Source organism: Cervus elaphus, chromosome 30 (genome assembly GCF_910594005.1).
Source record: "Cervus elaphus chromosome 30, mCerEla1.1, whole genome shotgun sequence".
NCBI lineage: Eukaryota > Metazoa > Chordata > Mammalia > Artiodactyla > Cervidae > Cervus > Cervus elaphus.
In genome coordinates, this window is record NC_057844.1 from 71,794,185 (window position 1) to 71,818,914 (window position 24,730).

Here is a 24,730-nt window from a genome sequence, read left to right on the forward strand (position 1 = left end):
TGCTTATCTTTCACCTCCCCTTAGAAATGTACTAACTTAGGGTATAAAGGCTACGGTGAAAAATAAAGTGCAGCCAGACCCTGCTGCAACCCCAGTCTGGTCTCTCTCTCTCTCTCTCTCTCTCTCTCTCTCTCTCTCTCTCTCTCTCTCTCGCAGATGCCGTTCATCCTGAGGGTATGAACTAAGGCTGGACTCCGGCAGTTTATGAGGCCTGTGTATCATCTGCAGATTTTCCAGGTAGCTCTCTTAGACATAAAAATTAAATGGACCTATTGCATTTTCTTTTTTTTTAATTTTTACTTTATATGGGAGTATATTTACTTTTAATTTTTTTATTACATTGGAATATAGTTGATTAATAATGTTGTGGTAGTTTCAGGTTTACAGCAAAGTGAATCAGTGATATATATATACATGTTTCCATTCTTTTTCAAAACTTTTTCCCATTCAAGTCATCATAGAACATTGAACAGAGTTTCCTATGCTATACAGTAGGTCCTTGTTGGCCATCTATTTTAAATAGAGCAGTATGTGCATGTCAGTCCCAAACTCTCAATCTATCCCTCCCTGCACAATTCCCCTGGGTAACCATAAATTTGGTCTCTGGTCTCTATGTTAGTGAGTCTGTTTCTGTTTTGTAAATAAGTTCATTTGTATCACTTTATTTTTTTAAGATTCTGCATGTAAGTGATATTATATGATATTTGTTTATCTCTGTCTGACTTACTTCATTTAATATGATCATTTCCTGGTCCATCCATGTTGCTGTAAATGGCATTATTTCATTCTTTTTTATATCTAAGTAATAGTCCATTGTGGGCTTCTCTGGTGGCTCAGACGGTAAAGAATCTAGCTGCAATTCGGGAGGCCAGCGTTTGATCCCTGGGCTGGGAAAATCCCCTGAAGGAGGGCATGGCAACCCACTCCAGTATTCTTGCTGGCAGAATCCCCATGGACAGAGGAGACTGGCAGGCTACAGTCCATGAGGTCACAAAGAGTGACCAAGCACAGCACAGCACAATATTCCATTATATGTATATGTATAACATCTTGTTTATCAATTCACCTGTCAATTGACATTTGGGTTGCTTCCATGTCTTGACTATTGTAAACAGTGTTTCAATGATCACTGGGGTGCAGGTATCCATGTTTTCCTCTGGGTATATTCCTGGGAGTGGACTTGTTGGATCATACAGGGGCTGTTTTTAGCTTCGTATGGAACCTTCATAGTTTTTATTCATTTGTTTGTTTGTTGCTGTGCTGGGTCTTAGTTGTGGCATGAGAGATCTTTGTTGTGGTATGAGGCATCTTCATTGTGGTATGAGGGATCTTTGTTGTGGTATGAGGGATCTTCGTTGTGATGCACAAACTCAGTAGTTGTGGCATGTGGGCTTAGTCACCTGTAGCATGTGGGATTTTAGTTCCCCCATTAGGGATTGAACCCAAGTCCTCTACATTGGAAGGCAGGTTCTTTACTACTGGACCACCAGGAAAATCCCTCCCATTTTTCAATAGTGTCTGCACAAATTAACATTCTACCCACAATGTAGGAGGGCTCCCTTTACTCTACACCCTCTCTAGCATTTATTTGTAGATTTTTTGATGATCATCATTCTGACTGGTACGAGATCTCACTGTAGTTGTGATTTGCATGTCTCAACTAGGCAGTGTCCACCAGAGTGGAAAAGGTCAGTTTTCATTCCAATTTCGAAGAAGGGCAATGCCAAAGAATGCTCAAACTACCACACAATTGCACTCATTTAACATCCCAGCAAGGTCATGCCCAAAATCCTCCAAGCTAGGCTTCAACAGAACATGAACCAAGAAATTCCAAATGTATAAGCTGGATTTAGAAAAGGCAGAGGAGTCAGAGATCAAATTGCTAATATCCACTGGATCATAGAAAAAGCAAGAGAATTCCAGAAAAAACATCTACTTCTGCTTCATTGACTACACTAAAGCTTTTGACTGTGTGGATCACAACATACTGTGGAAGATTTTTAAAGAAATGAGAATATCTTACCTGCCTCCTGAGAAACCTGTATGCAGGTCAAGAAGCAACAGTCAGAACTGGACAAGGAACAACAAACTGGTTCCAAATTGGGAAAGGAGCATCACAAGGTTATATATTGTCACCCAGCTTATTTAACCAATAGGCAGACCACATCATGTGAAACGCTGGGCTGGATGAAGCTCAAGCTAGAATCAAGATTGTTGGGGAAAATATCAATAATCTCAGATATGCAGATGATACCACCCTAATTGCAGAAAGCAAAGCGGAACCAAAGAACCGCTTGATGAAATTAAAAGAAGAAAGTGAAAAAACTGGCTTAAAACTCAACATTCAAAAAACTAAGATCTGCAAAAGTGAGAGTTTCACTTCTTCTTTTCCTATCTGGATTCCTTTTATTTCTTTTATTGCTTAAAACTCAACATTCAAAAAACTAAGATCTGCAAACAGTGAGAGTTTCACTTCTTCTTTGCCTATCTGGATTCCTTTTATTTCTTTTTCTGTTCTGATTGCTGTGGCCAACACTTCCAGAACTATGTTGAATAGTAGTGGTGAGAGTGGGCACCCTTGTTCCTGACTTTAAGGGAAATGCTTTTGATTTTTCACCATTGAGGATAATGTTTGCTGTGGGATTGTCATATACAGCTTTTATTATGTTGAGGTATGTTCCTTCTATTCCTGCTTTCTGGAGAGTTTTAATCATAAATGGATGTTGAATTTTGTCAAAGGCTTTTCTGCATCTATTGAGATAATCATATGATTTTTATCTTCCAATTTGTTAATGTGGTGTATTACATTGATTGATTTGTGGATATTAAAGAATCCTTGCATTCCTGGGATAAAGCCCACTTGTTCATGATGTATGATCTTTTTAATATGTTGTTGGATTCTGTTTGCTAGAATTTTGTTAAGGATTTTTGCATCTATATTCATCAGTGATATTGGCCTATCATTTTCTTTTTTTGTGGCATCTTTGACTGGTTTTGGTATTAGGGTGATGGTGGCCTCATAGAATGAGTTTGGAAGTTTACCTTCTTCTGCAATTTTCTGGAAGAGTTTGAGTAAAATAGGTGTTAGCTCTTTAAATTTTTGGTGGAATTCAGCTGTGAAGCCATCTGGTCCTGGGCTTTTGTTTGCTGGAAGATTTCTGATTACAGTTTCGATCTTCGGGCTTGTGATGGGTCTGTTAAGATTTTCTGTTTATTCCTGGTTCAGTTTGGAAAGTTATACTTTTCTAAGAATTTGTCCATTTCTTCCAAGTTGTCCATTTTATTGGCATAGAGCTGCTGGTAGTAGTCTCTTATGAGCCTTTGTATTTCAGAGTTGTCTGTTGCGATCTCTCCATTTTCATTTCTAATTTTGTTGATTTGGTTCTTCTCCCTTTGTTTCTTGATGAGTCTGGCTAACAGTTTGTCAATTATATTTACCTTTTCAAAAAACCAGCTTTTAGCTTTGTTGATATTTGCTATCGTCTCTTTAGTTTCTTTTGCATTTATTTCTGCCCTAATTTTTAAGATTTCTTTCCTTCTACTAACCTGGGTTTCTGCATTTCTTCCTTCTCTAGTTGCTTTAGGTGTAGAGTTAGGTTATTTATTTGGCTTTTTTCTTGTTTCTTGATGTAAGCCTGTATTGCTATGAACCTTCCCCTTAGCACTGCTTTTACAGTGTCCCATAGGTTTTGGGTTGTTGTGTTTTCATTTTCATTCATTTCTATGCATATTTTGATTCCTTTTTTGATTTTTTCTATGATTTGTTGGTTATTCAGAAGCGTGTTATTTAGCCTCCATATGTTTGAGTTTTTGATAGTTTTTTTTCCTGTAATAGAGATCTAATCTTACTGCATTGTGGTCAGAAAAGATGACTGGAATGATTTCAATTTTTTTGAATTTACCAAGGCTAGATTTATGGCCCAGGATGTGATCTATTCTGGAGAAGGTTCTGTGTGCACTTGAGAAAAAGGTGAAATTGATTGTTTTAGGGTGAAATGTCCTATAGATATCAATTAGGTCTAGCTGGACCATTGTGTCATTTAAAGTTTGTGTTTCCTCGTTAATTTTCTGTTTGGTTGATCTATCGATAGGTGTCAGTGGGGTATTAAAGTCTCCCACTATTATTGTGTTATTGTTAATTTCCCCTTTCATTTCTGTTAGCATTTGCCTTACATATTGCGGTGATCCTATGTTGGGTGCATATATATTTATAATTGTTATATCTTCTTCTTGGATTGATCCTTTGATCATTATGTAGTGTCCTTCTTTGTCTCTTTTCACAGCCTTTATTTGAAAGTCTATTTTATCTGATATGAGTATTGCAACTCCTGCTTTCTTTTGGTCTCCGTTTGTGTGAAATATTTTTTTCCAGCCCTTCACTTTCAGTCTGTATGTGTCTCTTGTTTTGAGGTGGATCTGTTGTAGACAGCATATATAGGGGTCTTGCTTTTGTATCCATTCAGCCAGTCTTTGTCTTTACATAGAAAACCCTATAGACTCTACCAGAAAATTACTAGAGCTAATCAATGAATACAGTAATTATGCAGGATATAAAATTAACACACAGAAATCCCTATATTCCTATACACTAACAATGAGAAAACAGAACGAGAAATGAAGGAAACAATACCATTCACCATTGCAACAAAAAGAATAAAATACTTAGGAGTATATCTACCTAAAGAAACGAAAGACCTATATATAGAAAACTATAAAATACTGATGAAAGAAATCAAAGAGGACACAAACAGATGGAGAAATATACCGTGCTTATGGATTGGAAGAATCAATATTGTCAAAATGACTATACTACACAAAGCAATCTATAGATTCAATGCAATCCCTATCAAGCTACCAACGGTATTTTTCATAGAACTAGAACAAATAATTTCACAATTTGTATGGAAATACAAAAAAACCTTGAATAGCCAAAGCAATCTTGAGAAAGAAGAATGGAACTGGAGGAATCAACCAGCCTGACTTCAGGCTCTACTACAAAGCCACAGTCATCAAAACAGTATGGTACTGGCACTAAGACAGAAATATAGATGAATGGAACGAATAGAAAGCCCAGAGATAAATCCACATACCTATGGACACCTTATGTTCAACAAAGGAGTCAAGGGTATACAGTGGAAAAAAGGCAACCTCTTTAACAAGTGGTGCTGGGAAAACTGGTCAACCACTTGTAAAAGAATAAAACTAGAACACTTTCCAACAGCATACAGAAAAATAAACTCAAAATGGATTAAAGATCTAAATGTAAGACCAGAAACTATAAAGTTCCTAGAGGACAACATAGACAAAACACTCTCCGACATAAATCATAGCAGGATCCTCTATGACCTACCTCCCAGAATATTGGAAATAAAAGCAAAAATAAACACATGGGACCTAATTAAATTTAAAAGCTTTTGCACAACAAAGGAAACTATAAGCAAGGTGAAAAGACAGCCTTCAGAATGGGAGAAAATAATAGCAAATGAAGAAACAAAGGATTAATCTCAAAAATATACAAGCAACTCCTGAAGCTCAATTCCAGAAAAATAAATGACCCAATCAAAAAATGGGCCAAAGAACTAAACAGACATTTCTCCAAAGAAGACATAAAGATGGCTTACAAACACATGAAAACATGCTCAACATCACTCATTATCAGAGAAATGCAAATCAAAACCACAATGAGGTACCATTACATGCCAGTCAGGATGGCTGCTATCCAAAAGTCTACAAGCAATAAATGCTGGAGAGGGTGTGGAGCAAAGGGATCCCTCTTACACTGTTGGTGGGAATGCAAACTAAAACAGCCACTATGGAGAACAATGTGGAGATTCCTTAAAAAACTGGAAATAGAATTTCCATGTGAGCCAGCAATCCCATTCCTGGGCATACACACTGAGGAAACCAGATCTGAAAGAGACACGTGTACCCCAATGTTCATCACAGCACTGTTTATAATAGCCAGGACATGGAAGCCACCTAGATGCCCATCAGCAGATGAATGGATAAGGAAGCTGTGGTACATATACACCATGGAATATTACTCAGCCATTAAAAAGAATTCATTTGAATCAGTTCTAATGAGATGGAGGAAACTGGAGCCCATTATACAGAGTGAAGTAAGCCAGAAAGATAAAGACCAATACAGTATACTAATGCATATATATGGAATTTAGAAAGATGGTAATGATAACCCTATATGCAAAACAGAAAAAGAGACACAGATGTACAGAACAGACTTTGGGACTCTGTGGGAGAAGGCGAGGGTGGGATGTTGTGAGAGAATAGCATTGAAACAAGTATACTATGAAGGGTGAAACAGATCACCAGCCCAGGTTGGATGCATGAGACAAGTGCTCAGGGCTGGTGCACTGGGAAGACCCAGAGGGATGGGATGGGGAGGGAGGCGGGAGGGGGGATCGGGATGGGGAACACATGTAAATCCATGGCTGATTCATGTCAATGTATGGCAAAAACCACTATAATATTGTAAAGTAATTAGCCTCCAACTAATAAAAATAAATTAAAAAAAAAAAAAAGGAAACTAAGATCATGGCATCTGGTCCCATCATTTCATAGCAAATAGATGGGGAAACAATGGAAAAAGTGACAGATTTTATCTTCTGGGGCTCCAAAATCACTGCAGAGGAGACTGCAGCCATGAAATTAAAAGACGCTTGCTCCTTGGAAGAAAAGTTATGACAAATCTAGACAGGGTGTTCAAAAGCAGAGACATCACTTTGCTGACAAAGTTCCATATAGTCAAATCTATGGTTTTTCCAGTAGTCATGTACAGATGTGAGATTGGACCAAAGAAGACTTGAGTGCACAAGAATTGATGCTTTCAAACTGTGGTGCTGGAGAAGACTTTTGAGAGTCCCTCAGACTGCAAGGAGATCCAACCAGTCAATCCTAACAGAAATCACCCCTGAATATTCATTGGAAGGACTGATGTTGAAGCTGAAACTCCAATACCTGGCCACCTGATGCAAAAAGCTGACTCATTAGAAAAGACCCTGATGCTGGAAAAGATTGAGGGCAACAGGAGAAGAGGATGACAGAGGATGAGATGGTTGGATGGCATCACCGACTTGAGGTACATGAGTTTGAGCAAACTGTGGGAGATAGTGAAGGACAGGGAAGCCTGGAGTGCTACAGTCCATGGGCTGGCCGTCAGACGCAACTGAGTGACTGCACAACAACAAAAGCACTTGGAAATATATGACCATAGGGACAACACTGTGGATTATGCCCTTCATCAGCATCTATCACTTACCCAATCACTCCCCCTACCTGGCTGCCTGCCCTGTCGAGCATTATTGGGCTTTACAGCTCATTGACTTATGTCCTCAAAGCTTTTGGAACAGATAATCACTTGATTTCAGGAAAGGAAACTTGGAGATATTGCGGATTCAGTTTCAGAACACCACAGTGAAGTGAATATCACAATAAAGTGTCTCATTAAGTTCCTGGTTTTCCAGAGCATAAAGAAGTTTAAATTTGTACTACACTGTAGCCTATCAAGTGTGTAATAGCATTGTGAATGAAAATAACAATGTGCAGATCTTAATTTAACAATATTCTACTGCTCAATAATGCTAATCATCATCTGAGCCTTCAGTAAGTTATAGTAGTAACATTAAAGTTCATTGGGCACAGATCACCATAAACAAGTAATGATAGTGAAAAACTTTGAAATATTGTGAGAATTAGCAAAATGTGACACAGAGACTTGGGGTGAGCAAATGTTGTTTTTAAAAAATGGCACCAATAGACTTACTTGATGTAGGGTTGTGACAAACATCCAATTTGTTAAAAAAAAAAAAAAAAAAGTCAGTATCTGTGAAGTAGAGTAAAACAAGATATGCCTATATTTCTTTTTACTCTTTTTTTAAATTGAAGTATAGCTGATTTATAATGTTTCAAGTACACAGCAAAGTGATTCAGTTGTACATATATAAATATAGAGAGATTATATATTTTTTCAGATTTTTATCTATTACAAGTTATTACAAGATATTGAAAATACTTACTTGTGCTATAGAGTAGATAATGTTGTTTATATGTAGTAGTGGGTATCTATTAATCCCAAATTCCTAATTTATACATCCCCCATATTCCTGTATTTCTAAAGCAATCAAGAAAAACAGGTGCCTCGAAAGTCAAAGTTTTGAGAAAAACAATATTTATGGTGTTTTTGCTGATTGAAAGTCGACTGGTAATCCAAAGCTTTAGAAAAAAATACAAGGTTTACAGCTGGGGTGGGTGTAGAACAGAGGACAATTCTCCAGCCCTGAAGCTGGAGGATGCATATCTCTTGCTGCTCTTCCTACCAGAGGAGTCAGCAGCTACAACCAGATCAGACTAAGATGTAAACAAGTGGCCAGGTTTACATCTTCTCCTGGAATCTCCTTGTGACATTACTGATGAACTTGACCAGAGAGCCTTAAACTGAAGGTCTCCCAAAACAGGAATAGGAAGGTCAGCTCCACAGTGAAGGGCAAGGTCATCATGGAAAACAAGGTCATCATCACAGGCTCCAAAGAGAACCCTTGTATTTCCCTTTCTCCCCTAAGATCTCATGTTCAGTCCATCACGTGGCTCCACTTCATTGACTATCCCAAATCCAGCCATCTCACAATTTCCACTGCAGGGACGTTAATCTAAGCCACCAACAGTTGAGAAAGGACACACTGTAAGGGACTGCATTTGGAGACCTGAAAGACCGTCAGTGTGCTTTCAGCTGTGAAGGAAGGAGGGGGAGCAAAGAGGGACAGAACTAGAAAGGTGGGGAGGGACGGGCTGTAAATTGTTTTGTAAAACTAGGTTAAGGACTTAAATCTGAGGTCACATCACCAACTCAATAGACATGAGTTTGAGTAAATGCCTGGAGTTGGTGATGGACAGGGAGGCCTGACGTGCTGCAGTCCATGGGGTTGCAAAGAGTCAGATACGACTGAGCAACTGAACTAAACTGAACGGACTGGTAAGTAAAACATTAAACACATGGACATATTTTGATAATGACAACAAAGATGATTGATTAAGGAGATACTTATGAACTAGACATTTACAACTATGGATCAAGCACTGATAGATAAAGACTTAGAACTAAGCAGCTGACACGTCTGCCAAATGCTGTCTTTTTTTTTACTGTTTCCTTAACCAATCATACATTCCAAAGTGAAAGTTTTGGTTGTTCAGTTGTGTCCAACTCCTTGTGACCACATGGACTGTAGCCCAACAGGCTCCTCTGTCCATGGGATTTTCCAGGCAAGAACACTGGACAGGATTGCCATTCCCTTCTCTAGGGGATCTTCCTGAACCAGAGATCACACCCAGGTCTCCTGCACTGCAGGCAGATTCTTTACCATCTGAGTCACCAGAGAGGCTACATTCCAAGGTGACAGCTTGTATAAGAATTAGGTAGTAACAGGAAGCTCCTTTCATGAAAGGTGTAATACCAAAACCCAAAAATACACCTCCAGGGTACATTTAGAAGCAAAGAATTTATTCGCACTACAGATCAAGTCATCTTTCTGTTGCTGCCTCTAAAGCTTAACAAAGGGTTTTAAAAGGGAAATTTCACAGCATCATTCATTCCTTGTGGAAGAAGTATGTTTCTGGAGGGCAGTTGTCTTAGGAAGCATCACTATGAACAAAGCTAGTGGAGGTGATGGAATACCAGTTGAGCTATTTAAAATCCTAAAACATGATGCTGGGAGAGTGCTGCACTCAATATGCCAGCAAATTTGGAAAACTGAGGAGTGGCCACAAGACTGGAAAAGGTCAGTTTTCATTCCAATCCCAAAGAAAGGCAATGCCAAAGAATGCTCAAACTACCGCACAATTGCACTCATCTCACACACTAGTAAAGTAATGCTTAAAGTTCTCCAAGCCAGGCTTCAGCAATACATGAACCGTGAACTTTGTTCAAGCTGGTTTTCGAAAAGGCAGAGGAACCAGAGATCAAATTGCCAACATCCAGTGGATCATCAAAAAAGAAAGAGAGTTCCAGAAAAACATCTATTTTTGCTTTATTGACTATGCCAAAGCCTTTGACTGTGTGGATCACAATAAACTGTGGAAAATTCTGAAAGAGATGGGAATATCAGACCACCTGACCTGACTTTTGAGAAATCTGTATGCAGGTCAGGAAGCAACAGTTAGAACTGGATATGGAACAACAGACTGGTTCCAAATAGGAAAAGGAGTACGTCAAGGCTGTATATTGTCACTCTGCTTATTTAACCTATATGCAGAGTACATCATGAGAAATGCTGGGTTGGAGGAAGCACAACCTTGAATCAAGATTGCCAGGAGAAATATCAATAACCTCAGATATGCAGATGACACCACCCTTATGGCAGAAAGTGAAGAAGAACTAAAGAGCCTCTTGATGAAAGTGAAAGAGGAGAGTGAAAAACTTGGCTTAAAGCTCAACATCCAGAAAACTAGGATCATGTCATCTGATCCCATCACTTCATGGGAAATAGATGGGGAAACAGTAGAAACAGTGTCAGACTTTATTTTTCTGGGCTCCAAAATCACTGTGGATGGTGATTGCAGCCATGAAATTAAAAGACGCTCACTCCTTGGAAGGAAAGCTATGACCAACCTAGATAGCATAGGAAAAAGCAGAGACATTACATTGCCAACAAAGGTCCGTCTACTCAAGGCTATGGTTTTTCCAGTGGTCATGTATGGATGTGAGAGTTGGACTATAAAGAAAGCTGAGTGCCAAAAATTTGATGCTTTTGAACTGTGGTGTTGGAGAAGACCCTTGAGAGTCCCTTGGACTGCAAGGAGATCCAACCAGTCCATCCTAAAGGAGATCAGTCCTGCGTGTTCACTGGAAGGACTGATGTTGAAGCTGAACTCCAATACTTTGGCCACCTGATGTGAAGAGCTGACTCACTGGAAAAGACCCTGATGCTGGGAAAGATTGAGGGCAGGAAGAGTAGGGGATGACAGAGTGTGAGATAGTTGGATGGCATCACCAACTCAATGGACATGGGTTTGGGTGGACTCCAGGAGTTGGTGATGGGCAGGGAGGCCTGGCGTGCTGCGGTTCATGGGGTCACAAAGAGTTGGACACGGCTGAGTGACTGAACTGAACTGAACTGCAAAATATAAGGCTGAGGCATGAGAATAACAAAGTGACAGGTAAAGAGTAGAAATCAAAGGTTACTTTTCCAATTAGCATTCAAGAACAAAAAGAAAGGACTAAGGATGCTTCATGCTAAGCAAAGTGTTGGCATTTCAAAGTCACTGTCCTAAAATCATGGAATGTCATCAGGTCCCTCACAAAACTCTGCAGGAGAGGCCTGCTTCTGACTGAGATGTTTTAGTTCAGGTGACCAGACACTGCTTGGATCTAGGCATCCATTGGTTGCTGATGCCCTACTTTTGTCGTTTGCCTCTCCAAAGTTCACCCCTAAGTACATCCACCTCAGAGGAGTGAGGCCATAGGCACTGTCTCGGTGCTGTCAATCTGGTATCTACTCAGTGTCCCCACTGGTGATCCCACCTGACAATGCATGCAGAGTAGGGAGGGAGGTGATATTCCCGGAACTGCTCAAGAAGTCAAAAGAGGCAGCTCCATTATCCCTGAACATAAGGAAGTTTGAGTATTATTGACCATTTGTTACTGATTATTACCTGTTTAGTATATACTGACTGACCTGTTTAGTATAGACCATTGAAATAAAAGTTAACTCTGCTGCCTCTTAAGCACTGTGCAGGCTTTCTTTATCTATTTACTTCATATCTAATCAGCAACACTGGATACTGCAGGATCTTGTGACAGTAGTTAGCATCTGTAAAATGAGTAATATCAACTTGTTTCCACAGGCTGGGAATTAGCTTGAAAACAACTTGAATTCCTTAGGGCTTATTTGCAGCCAAAGATTTCTCCCTGAGGAATGGTTTTCCTTGTCATTTTATAAATCCACATCCTAAGATTTATTGAAATTCAGCAACAGAGGGAAAAGAAAAAGAGAGAGAGTTAGAAAAAAGAGAGGAAAAAGGAAGGGAGGGAGGAAGGAGGAAAACAAAGCTAAGGAAGGAAATACTAAATGTCTGAGGAAGAAAGAACAAATCAAAATTGCAGGAAAGATACTAGACAGATATCCAAACACCAAAGCTTAGAGCCTGCTCTGTGTGCTGAGTCCAGATCTACTATGTAAGAAACTTGCTAGTTGTTTATCTACAGTCTCTCAGCCCTGACCTAGCTTTCTTTCTACACTCTTTAGTGATGCAGAGGCTGGCTCTTTGCAAATCACATTTCAGAAACACTTTGCCCCTGATAGCTTATTTGGTAAAGAATCTGCCTGCAGTGCAGGAGACCTTGGTTCAATTCCTGGGCTGGGAAGATCCCGTGGAGAAGGGATAGGCTATCCATTCCAGGATTCTTGGGCTTCCCTTGTGGCTCAGTTGGTAAAGAATCAGCCTGCAATGCAGAAGACTTAGGTTCAATCCGAGGTTGGGAAAACCCCCTGGAGAAGGGAAAGGCTACCCTCTTCAGTATTCTGACCTAGAGAAGTCTATAGACTGTATAGTCCATGGGGTCACAAAGAGTCAGACATGACCAAGTGACTTTCACTTTCACTTTTGGCCAGCTGGCTCTTTGTTAGATCCTACCAGTAGGGAGCACTAGAGGGAGTCACAGAACAAACAGACTGTCTGCTACTGCTGCTAAATCACTTCAGTTGTGTCCAATTCTGTGCGACCCCACAGACGGCAGCCCACCAGGCTCCCCCATCCCTGGGATTCTCCAGGCAAGAACACTGGAGTGGGTTGCCATTTCCTTCTCCAATGCATGAAAGTGAAAAGTAAAAGTGAAGTTACTCAGTCGTGTCCGACTCTTAGCGACCCCATGGACCGCAGCTTACCAGGCTCCTCCATCCATGGGATTTTCTAGGCAAGAGTACTAGAGTGGGGTGCTATTGCCTTCTCCAGAAACAGACTGTCTAGTTTCTGCTAATCCTGCAGCATCACCTCAGCAGTGGGACCTGACTCCAGATTCCAGGTTCCATTAGCATGTGGAGAACCAGCCCCCTCCTGCTCCCTCACAAATATCACCAGCACCTGCGCAGTGACTGCTCCATGGAGGTCTGAGCACCGACTCTTTAGGGCCTCTCTTGAGTACTTGGGTCTGGAGATCTGTCCTAGGACACAGTATCTGCCTGCTAAAATGATTAACCCAGTGTTTTCTAACATATCTAGCCCTCCAATTGCTGTGTGACATATTTCCTTTATTAAGTGCTTTCTGTGAAAATACTTTGTTTTTCTCACCAGGCCCTTTCTTCTCATGGAATCCCCTCTGACAGCAACAGCTAAGAAGTTTTTCAACTTTAGTCAACAGCATCCTGGTAATCTAAATAAAAGACTATTTAAAAAAAATCTGCCATGCCATGTGGCTTGTGGGATCTTAGTTCTCCAACCAGGGATTAAACCTTGGCCCCTGGCAGTGAGAGCATGAAGTCCTGATCACTGGAGAGCCAGGGAATCCCCAAAGATCTCATTTTTTGGTTATGGGAATCTAAAAATAATGAAACAACTGTGGTATAGTAAAAATGACCATGTTCTACTACTCTGAAATATGGAGACTTATCTTGGATTTGGAATATTCTCATGGTTGGCCATCTTTAAGAAAAATGAGTATAAATAAACTTTTAATATGAAAATATGAAATTATTGGATATATTATTTAATAGCACATTCTGAAGGTATAAGTTAAGTTATTGTCAGGAATGGAGAAAAATTAAGAGAAAGTTAACTTATTAGAGGTTCCTATAAAGTTTTACAAGGAAGGATATATTGCAAAATTGAACGAAAATGGAAATAACTGAAATTCCACAGGTAAGGGTCTTACCATTATCATGTCACTGTCAATAACGGTGCTCAATCTGTGTGTGATGGTTACCACAATGCACTGGGCAAATTTCTCATGGATTGTTTTTTTAATTAACTCATCAGTTCTGGAATCAAAGAAGTTCCATTTAGTTAGTAAAGACAGGAAAAGCAGACTTAAGACTTAAAAATATCATATATAATGATGATGATTTTTAAAAATCCATGCTTTATGACTTAATCTTGTTTCTAAAAAACTAAGTATAAAAAATCTGCTTACAAATTTAACAGTTTTCATAAAACAATGGGAAATATTCTTCCCTTGAAAGCTTGAAATTGTGAGAAGCTAGATTTAGGAATTTTGCTCTCTTAGGAAGTCTCATAACAATATTAATACTATATAACATGCTTTAGTTTCTTTCTTTGTTTTCTAGAATTAATCTTATCAAGAGATACCTTTTGGACAAAGAGAACATTTAGAAACATTTTTAAGCATCATCAAGCATTTTCCATTTACCACAGTTAAAATAAAAATTCCAGGTTTCATGGACCTCAGTGCCTTACCTTGGATCCACATTTGATGTGGCTTTGTCAATAATCAATATCTGATTTTTCTTGAGAATAACCCTGGCAAGACACACCAGTTGTCTCTGTCCAACACTCAAATTTGATCCTGTTTCTGCTAAATCAGTATCCATTTTACCAGGAAGACCTTCGATGGTTTCTTTAAGTTGTACCTGGGATACAGAAAGAACATTTTCCTACACAAATTTCTGCTGAAGGAGATAAGCCTCTTATATTAAGAGTTTTGATGTCCTCAGGACTTCTTATGTATCTTACATGTACAGCCACCTGATGGGGAGAGCTCCTTCCCAGGAGCATTCACTGAGAAAGATGGTGGAGTCAACTCAGGACAGAAAGATCTCAGTGCCCCCCATCCCTGACACAGGACATCCGCCAGAAATCCCACCAGGGATTAGTTAAGGAAGTCTCTCAAGAAATGAAGCTATTTCTCCCAATCTGATCGAAACAGAAAAGTTAAAAGGATCTTTACAGTTTCCCAAAGTATATTTTGCCTAGGTGTTAGTACACTAAGGGAAAAAATTTTCTAACAAAATTATTGCAGGAAGTATGGTTCTCTAAAGATATAATCTTATCAGTACTTTACCATTTTGGAAGATCTAAAGGTTTAAAAAAATACAAATTCAAACAATGGCAAACTGTACCTCATATATTATTAAACCTGGAGCCTATTTTGGCTTTGGTTCCTCCCCGAATTTAATCCCATAGCTATTTTACCAATCAACTGCATTTTCTTCAATGTCATAAATGTTTCACAGTGAGGAAACTCAGGAAAAACAGGACACAATATAACATCTTATTTCCCCCAGACCATGGGTATGGGTGGTGTTTATATTAATCTACTGTCAAAAAATTGTAATCATTCTGTATAATAGGCTCCAGTTTCAGAGAAACAGACATAGAGAACAGACCTATGGACATGGGGGGAGGGGAAGAAGGAGAAGGGGAGTTGTATGGAGAGAGTAACACAGAAGTTTACAATGCGATATGTAAAATAGATAGCCAATGGGAATTTGCCGTATGGCTCAGGGAACTAAACATGGGCTCTGTAACAGGCTGAAGGGTGGGCTGGGGAGGGAGACGGGAGAGAGGTTCGGGAGGGAGGGGACATGAGTGTACCTACGGCTGATTCTTCTTGATGTATGACAGAAAACCACAAAATTCTGTAAAGCAATTATCCTTCAATAAAAAAAAATTTAAAAATTGTAATCATAAGATAATATAAAACAAACTTTTAACTGCCAGAGATAATCTGAAGGTCACTGGTTGGTAGGAGTCATTTCAACAAATATTTGTTTTGGATAAATATTGTGGAATAAGAACCAAACCCAGACTATGCTTGAAGTTAAAGAACGAAAAGTAAATATACTTCAGATTAAGCGACCAACAGAGTGATGAGTGATGACCAGTGAGCAGGGACCCAGAATTACACTGTCAAATAACAAAACACTAGGGGTGAAAGCAGAGAAGGCATGGCACCCCACTCCAGTACTCTTGCCTGGAAAATCCTATGGACCAAGGAGCCTGGTAGGCTGCAGTCCATGGGATCGTGAAGAGTCGGACAGGACTGAGCGACTTCACTTTCATTTTTCACTTTCATGCATTGGAGAAGGAAATGGCTACACACTCCAGTATTCTTGCCTGGAGAATCCCAGGGACAGGGGAGCCTGGTGGGCTGCCGTCTGTGGGGTCGCACAGAGTCGGACACGACTGAAGTGACTTAGCAGCAGCAGTAGCAGGGGTGAAAGGGCAACATTTTCATGGTATCCTAAATGCTGGAATATTTCTATGAATATGATCCTGAATTATGCTCCTGATGGAGTTCAAGCTCAGAAAGAGGGAATTCTCATTTAGGATTAAGTATGGTATTGATACTTACAGAATCTAAAGGGTAAGATTTCAATTGTGATGCAAGTGTTTGTAGAGAAAATTATAAAATGGAAGATGGCAGCTTAGTCACCCCTTTTCCTCCATTACAAGCAAGAGGACTTAGTATTCTATGAAACAAATTCATACATTTGCACCCAGTGATGGGACTAATCAAAGGTGTGACAGTGGCAAAGCTTTTATCACTTTTCCTTCTGAGCTGACATTAGTAATCTTTGTACATCAAATTGGTCTTTCATAAGACTGATGTCTTAACTTTAAAGAAATAATCTCACACTTGCTCTCAATTTGGATGATATCTCATCACTAATCTTTTTTTTTTGGTTGTTTTTTGTTTTTTTTTTTACTTTCCTTTAGGTTTTCCACTTTGGCCTACAAGGACTGAGGCTTTTGTGAGGTGAAAATGTTTTCCAGTAAACACCGCTTTCTCAGACTGTGATAATGAGACTAACATGAAGATGAAATAATAAAGGTATGTACTTGCTAACATCATCAGAGTATAAAATGAGTCAGTATGTGTAGAGTTTGTAGTGGTTGATACAAAGAAATCAACAGATATTGTCCATTATTAATAATGCTGTCAGCTGGCCTCTCTTCATGTTCTACTTTATTTTCTTTTTCACATGTATCAGCACTGAGAATTTATTACACACGCATTGACTGGTTTTCCCTCTTCTCCACAAGAGTTTAAGCTAAATGGTAGAGACTTTATCAATTTTGATGACTGTGATAATCCTAGAATCTGCAACTATGCCTGTCTAAAGGTCTCTCAATAATATTTGTTGGATGTATAAATGAAGTTATAAGTGCATCTTATCTTGTGACATCTGTTCCTATAAATTAGGAAACAAATCCATACAGATAATTTATATATAATACTATTTTCTTACTAAATGGAAGTGCAAAAAAATATATTCTTCTAACAATTAACTGGCTCCAAGATACCATAACATCATAATGTAAACTGTGGAAGGCATTTTAAAAGGTATAATTTAAGGAAAGCAGAGAGAATAATACTATTGAACACTATATATCTTAGTACAAAATGCCTAAGATTGTTTTTGAGCTTGGGGAAGTAATAAGCTACAGCAAAACTGGAAGTAATAATCTGAATTTATAAGACAACCATTTCTATTATCATGATTTCAGAGTAACCTACTATATATACTGTATCTACTAGCCAGGTGCCAATGCCCCTCACAGGAGATTGTGAGATGTCAGATTGTCTCCATATTTTGTAGAACCGTCCTATTTTTCAAAAAGAAAGGCTAGTGTGGGTTGGAAGAGACACTGAAGCGCAATCAACAGATGGAGAAGAGCTTTCACTAGAGAAGGACCAGCAGAAAAGGAAGTAAAGGGGGAGCCTGTTCACCTAATGCAAGGCCCCAGGAAATGGACATGTGAGCTGTCTCCACAGTCAGGATTGAATCATGTGATTCCTGATGCACAGGCTGCTGACATCCAGATTTCTGAATCTTGGTTTTCTGTGTGATAAGACACACTTGTGTCCTAACAGAGATACTATCAACATTGAACATAACTGTGTTATTTCTTCACAGTTTTCATAAGGTATGCCCTCCTTAGTTGTCTATTCCAGGATCAAAGCTGTTTTCTTTTTTTAACAGAAGCAACATACTGCTGATTATTTTCAAGAGTTCTTGTTTGTTTTTTTGTTTTAACTAGAGGATAATTGTTTTATAATGTTGCAGTGGTCTCTATGATACATCAATGTGAATCATTCACTATTTTAAATATATATGTATGTATAGTCCCTTCTTTTCCAGAGTTTTATTTACCATGATTCCTTAACCTTTGAGAGATAAAGTGCTTCATCTTCAGACACTACTGATGTTATATTGGTAGAGCTGCCCTTGCTTTTTAGGTGTCCCAATCAGCATTAATTTCTGATGAACTTTCCTCAATTTACAGTAAACTCTTTATCATTAATTGAAAAAATTTATTTTCAGAATACCTTGAAAAAAATAACTAAGATGAGATGGGCAGCATTCATAAAACTGACTCCCTTCTGAGTGTCCAAATCACTCAAGGGAGAAGGAAGAGACAGAATTAAGGATTTAAAAATAAATTTAAAATCTTCTTTTACTTTTAGCTGAAGTTCTTAAAAAAGAAAACGTAGTGGTGCCCTCTTACTCTCAGGAAGACTCTGAGTTAGGGTTCACATTTTCCATTTGTTTGGCATCACTTATAAACCAATAACTGGGGGTGTTAATCCACCTAAAATTTGACCTCTTTGCTTGAGTGATACTTCTTAGACTGACAAATCATCTCATCACTCTGTTACTATAGGAAGTATTTCTTTATAACATTTGCATGTTTATCAATGAAAGATTTAGTAGATATTCTACAATATCACATAAAAGTCATAAAGGAACAATTCCTAGAGAAATACAATGATGGGACGTTTCCTCCCTAAGAGATAGCACTAAAGTAACAGGACCACTTCTGGAAGTGGCATATGGAAACCACACACTTCACTTTGTGAAATAAACTCATGTTTATTTCTATTTACAGAAATTTCCAAATGTACTTTATATAAAGGTATATCTTAGTATTATCGACCCCTTCCAGCACTTCATCATTATTAGAATTCAGAGGCTACTACATTTTATTTTGATTTTGGCTCCTACAGATGAATTAAATATAAGTTAGAGCCAAGTTCTAAGATAGCTTTTCAAAGGATTTATCTCACAATTAAAGTTTCTTCACTGTCCATAGAACAATGTGTTCTAAAATTCAATAGTAATTTTACTACTGGAGGATCTGTAAAGAGAGATCTCAAGCTTGGAAACAAATTGGAAAGTAAGTTACCAATACTTCTAGTTTTTTGAAAGGTGTGTACTAATCTCATCATTAAATTTTTCATATGCGTTCACTAGAAGTGGATCCTCCCATATGTCTTTATATTTGATGGTTAACTGCTCTACCTCTTCTCTTCTAGAATTTCATTGTAGAAAGACTCACTGACTTAAATGAAATCAGAGGTCTACTGCTTCTCAAGAAGAAGGTGAAGCAATTGACATGATTTAAGAGCATAAAATCCTCACAGTTGCTATAAAGCAGGGTGGGTGTGTGAAGACTCAGTGCTGACATCCTTCAAAAACCAGAAATATTGGCAGGAGATTGTCAGGCCTTCAAGTTGACTTGCTCACAGTCAAATTCATCTGTGTATTACAGATTTGAGAGCTACCACTGAAAGGGTGACACTAAATGACAAAAAGTATCAATGCAAAACAACAACACTGTGTCATTGGGATTTGTGGGAAAAAAACAAAAAACATTTTTGTTTTGAGAGAAATAAGCCATTCTTCTATGAACTGAAGAGATCAATCAAACATTAAGTATTTATTAAGTGCTTACTTTTTAAAAGCAGAAGACTGAGCTAAGTCCTATGAGGGTTTAAAATCTGTCTATAGTTGAGAGGCTGAGATATATTTTCTGCCGTAAGTAGCTTAGAATCAATTTACAAAACTGGGGCAAATACACAAAATAACATATTAAAATATACCAACCAACAACACCTTAACACTCAAAATCCATTTCATGAAATAGTGAGGAGATTCAAAGAAGTTGTCCAAAGGGACACTAGACAAATAAAATATCTTCTAGAAATGAACTTAAAACTGTAAAAATTTTGCTAAAGCTCCAGGGTTCCATTACTTGCATTTCCTCTGCAGCATTAAAATAGCAGTCAATATATAATTATTATCACATTTCAACTGTATAATTTACCCTTATAAACACTTATGAAACATCACACTATTAGTAGTATGATCTCACTCATCTTTCAGTTAATAATGAAAAGCTATTATTATCTTCACTTAGTAGCTGTTCCCTAATACCAGAGTAATAAAATGAATATTACAGGGGAAATAGAGTAATTAATTTACTAGGTCACCAATAGAATTTGAACCCATAATTTAAAATTTTAGTTTAGTGCTCTGCTATAGTCAAAGCTATGATCTTCCCAGTGGTCATGTATGGTTGTGAGAGCTGGACACAGAAGGTAGAGCACCAAAGAATTGATGCCTCCGAACTGTGGTACTAGAGAAGACTCCTTGGACAGCAAGGAGATCAAACCAGTCAATCTTAAGGGAAATCAACCCTGAATACTCATTGGAAGGACTGATGCTGAAGATGAAGCTCCAGTATTTTAGTCACCTGATGCGAACAGCCAACTCATTGGAAAAGTCCCTGATACTGGGCAAGATTGAGAGCAGAAGAGGGCATCAGAGGGTGAGATGGCTGGATAGCATCACTGATGCAATAGACATGAACTTGGACAAACTTTGGAAGATTGTGAAGGACAGGGAGGCCTAGCATGCTGCAGTCCATGAAGTCCCAAAGAGTCAAACATGGCTGTGGAACTGAACACAACACAACACAAAGTCAAGGCAATGTGTCTAGTTGCTTTGGATTCTAGGGGAAAAGCTACAGTGGAAATATGAGGCATTGTATTCTTGCTTTTCATCATCATCAATACACAGGTCATCATGGTCTGCTAGGAGGTAAACAAAGTCAGTTACACACATAAGCTCCGCTTTAATTGCCTGCAGTGCTATAAATGTACACACACATATACTGATGCTAACAAAATAATAACATTTAATAAATTACCTCTTCTAAGACATTCCACAGTTCCTTTTCTGTATGTTCATTAAAAGGATCCAGATTTTTCCTCATTGTTCCCGTGAATAAAACAGGTTCCTAAATAAACCAAAATAGTAAATGTTATTAGTCAACTTCATCCATTTTATTGAAGATGACAACTTTGGAGGAACTATGGTGACTGGCAGTGGAAAGAATCAGGACGTGTGAAAATCCTTAAAAATTTATTGACTTAAATAACTTTGCCTATGTTATGAATAAAAAGAAACCTTTCTGCAGAAAAAAAATAAATAAAATGAACAAAATCAAAATTCACTGTAATCTTTAATAATAAGGTTGCAAATGCCTGTTTACAAAAACAGTATCTCTAAAATAATTTTCAGTTGTATAAACTGTGCTGCAAAATATCCTCTGGACCATTAAACACTAACAAAAGAAAGTGCTGAGGTGTATCACCTTAAGAAAAACCTGAAGAATAGAAAGGAAGATTTGATTTTTTTCAATGCCTCACTGGTAATACCTACTTAATAAAAAAAAAAATGAGGATATAATTATTTGATAAATTTTACAACAACAGCACTAGAAAAATTGTCAATTCTGGTGTGATACTAGGAAATACCAAGAGCGTGATTAGTTGAGGTTTGAAAGGGTTAATAGTCAGGCAGGTATGGAGGCCAGGGTCTCTAAAGATGGGGAGAAGGCAAAAAGGCACATTCCGAGGGAGGAGCTAAGATGGTGGAGGAGTAGGATGGTGAGACCACTTTCTCCCCTACAAATTCATCGAAAGATCATTTGAATGCTGAGCAAACTCCACAAAACAACTTCTGATTGCTAGCAGAGGACATCAGGCACCCAGAAAAGCAGCCCATTGTCTTCGAAAGGAGGTAGGACAAAATATAAAAGATAAAAAGAGAGACAAAAGAGTTAGGGACAGAGATACATCCTGGGAAGGGAGTCTTAATAGAGGAAGTTTCCAAACACGAGGAAACCCTCTCACCAGTGGGTCTGGGGGAGGTTTTTGAATCTCGGAGGGCAACCTAACTGGGAGGAAAAATAAATAAAACCCACAGATTACATGCCTAAAAGCAACTCCCAGCAGAAAAGTACCCCAGACGCTCGCATCCGCCACCAGCAAGTGAGGGCTGAATGGAGAGGAGCGGGCAGCATTGCCTAGGAACAAAGGACTGAGCGAATACCAAAGAAGAGCTAGCTGGCTACGGACAGGCCCATCCCCCACTGGAGACAGGAGGCAGGGGGGAGGGGAAAGGGGCAAACTCGGCCCCAGAGATGGCATCCCCTACCAAACGGCAAACAGGCTTCCAGTCTCTAACCAAAGACTTCCTGAGATTCTGGATGGTTGACATCTGCCGGGAGGGTCGCAGCCAGAAATCAGCTCACAAGGTGCACCAGACCAGCACACCTAGAAACTGAGGCTGGGACCGCGGAGGGGATAAAGCGCACTGCACCCGGGGAGAGTGCGCTTGTCAAACTCCTGGTTCCCTGAGCTGCTCCAACTGGGAAAGCACAAAACGCAGGCCCAACGAAGTCTGCACCATTGTGGAGTACCTGAAAACCTGAACCTGAGCGGCTTAGGCCTGCGAAGTGCACACATCTCAGGGCCGGTTACCTGTACAGCAACCCAGAGCCTGAGCAGCATAGAAGGGGAAAGCACACATGTCATGAGTGGGGGCAAACCCAGTGTGGCTGGAACACTGCGAGTGCTCCCCACACAGGCCAGTGATATTTGTTTGCAGTGCCCCTCGCTCCCCATAGCACGACTGAACAAGCGAACCTAAACAAGAGACCACCTCTGCCCACTTGTGTCAGGGCAGAAATTAGACACTGAAGAGGCCTGCAAACAGAAGCCAAATAAACAAAGGGAACCACTTTAGAAGGAATAGGTACAACAGATTAAAATCCCTGTAGTTAACACCAACTACACTGGAAGGGGCCTATAGATATTGAGAAGTGTAAACTGGAACAAAGAGCTATCTGAAACTATACCGAACCCACATTGCCCACAACAGCTCCAGAGAAATTCCTAGATATATTTTTACTATTATTAATTTTTTTAATTAGAAAAAAAATTTTTTTCTCTTTTCTTTTTTTTAAGTCCTCTATTACTCCTCTATTACTCCTTAATTTTCATTTTTAATAACCCACTATAACCTTGCAAAAAAAAAAGGACCCTATTTTTAAAGCAAACTTCATATATATTTCTTAAATTATTTTGTGTTTTTTTTTTTTAATATTGTATTTTTAAGAGTCTCACCTCTACTCTAGATTTTTAATCTTTGTTTTTCAGTATTTGATATCAATTTTGGACATTCAAGAATCCAACCTTTAGTACCCATTTTTACTCAGGAGTGGGATTACTAGTTTAATTACTCTCTCCCCCTTTTGACTCTCCTTTTTCTCCCCCGGATCACCTCTATTTCCTCCCTCCCCCTTCTCTTCTCAATCCAATTCTGTGAATCTCTGTGGGTGTTCTGGGCTGCAGAGAACACTTAGGGAATAGAGTACTGCCTAGATCTGTCTCTCTTCTCTTGACTCCCCCCTTTTCTCCTGCTCACCTCTATCTCCTTCCTCCCTTTCCTCTTCTTCACGTGACTCTATGAACCTCTCAGGGTTTCCCTCACTGTGGAGAATCCTTTCACCATTAACCTAGAAGTTTTGTTATCAGTGTTGTATGGATGGAGAAGTCTTGAGGCTACTGGAAGAATAAGACTGAAATCCAGAGGCAAGAGGCTTAAGCCCAAAACCTGAGAACACCAGAGAACTCTTGACTACAGGGAACATTAATTAATAAGAGATCATCCAAAAGCCTCCATACCTACACTGAAACCAACCACCATCCAAGATCCAATAAGTTCCAGAGCAAGACAAACCAGGCAAATTCTCCAGCAATGCAGGAACGTAGCTCTGAGCGTCAATATATAGGCTGCACAAAGTCACACCAAACCCATAGACCCATCTCAAAACTCACTACTGGACACTCCATTGCACTCCAGAGGGAAGAAATCCAGCTCCACCAACCAGAACACCAACGCAAGCTTCCCTAACCAGGAAACCTTGACAAGCCAATTGTCCAACATGAAAAGGCAGAGAAATATCCAGCAGGTAAAGGAACATGAAAAAGGCCCACCAAGACAAACAGAAGAGGAGGATATAGGGAATCTACATGAAAAAGAATTTAGAATAATGATAATAAAAATGATCCAAAATCTTGAAAACAAAATGGAGTTATAGATAAATAGCCTGGAGACAAAGATTGAGAAAATGCAAGAAATATTTAATAAGGACCTAGAAGAAATAAAAAGGGGTCAATTAAAAATGAATAATTCAATAAATGAGATCAAAAACACTCTGGAGGGAACCAACAGTAGAATAATGGAGGCAGAAGATAGGATAACTGAAGATAAAATGGTGGAAATAAATGAAGCAGAGAGGAAAAAAGAAAAAAGAATCAAAAGAAATGAGGAAAACCTCAGGGACCTCTGGGACAACATGAAACGCCCCAACATTCAAATCATAGGAGTCCCAGAAGAGGAAGACGAAAAGAAAGTCCATGAGAAAATACTCGAGGAGATAATAGCTGAAAATTTCCCTAAAATGGGGAAGGAAATAGTAACACAAGTCCAAGAAACCCAGAGAGTCCCAAACAGGATAAATCCAAGGGGAAACACCCCAAGACACATATTAATCAAATTAACAAAGATCAAACAGAAAGAACAAATATTAAAAGCAGCAAGGGAGAAACAACAAATAACACACAAGGGAT

The 24,730-nt window shown here is 39.0% G+C and overlaps 1 protein-coding gene and 1 long non-coding RNA gene across 7 annotated transcripts in view; one reads left to right on the forward strand and one right to left on the reverse strand.

Annotated features, from left to right (window-relative positions):
* LOC122686751 (ATP-binding cassette sub-family C member 4-like) overlaps positions 1 to 24,730 on the reverse strand; it is a 2,082,459-nt gene that overhangs the window by 1,757,838 nt on the left and 299,891 nt on the right. The window contains exons 27-29 of one of the 6 annotated variants that reach the window (XM_043891994.1): positions 20,959 to 21,048; positions 14,419 to 14,591; positions 13,877 to 13,982 (exon numbers count right to left, since the gene is read on the reverse strand). The exons of 4 other annotated variants lie outside the window; for them this stretch is intronic. In XM_043891994.1, the coding sequence (XP_043747929.1) occupies positions 13,877 to 13,982; positions 14,419 to 14,591; positions 20,959 to 21,048 (369 nt within the window). The remainder of the gene's footprint in view (positions 1 to 13,876; positions 13,983 to 14,418; positions 14,592 to 20,958; positions 21,049 to 24,730) is intronic. One more of the 6 variants, XM_043891988.1, reaches the window with a different exon arrangement.
* Positions 45 to 17,893, forward strand: LOC122686765. The gene is made up of 3 exons (XR_006338892.1): positions 45 to 237; positions 16,681 to 16,795; positions 17,565 to 17,893. It is a non-coding gene; the product is annotated as an uncharacterized LOC122686765 (long non-coding RNA).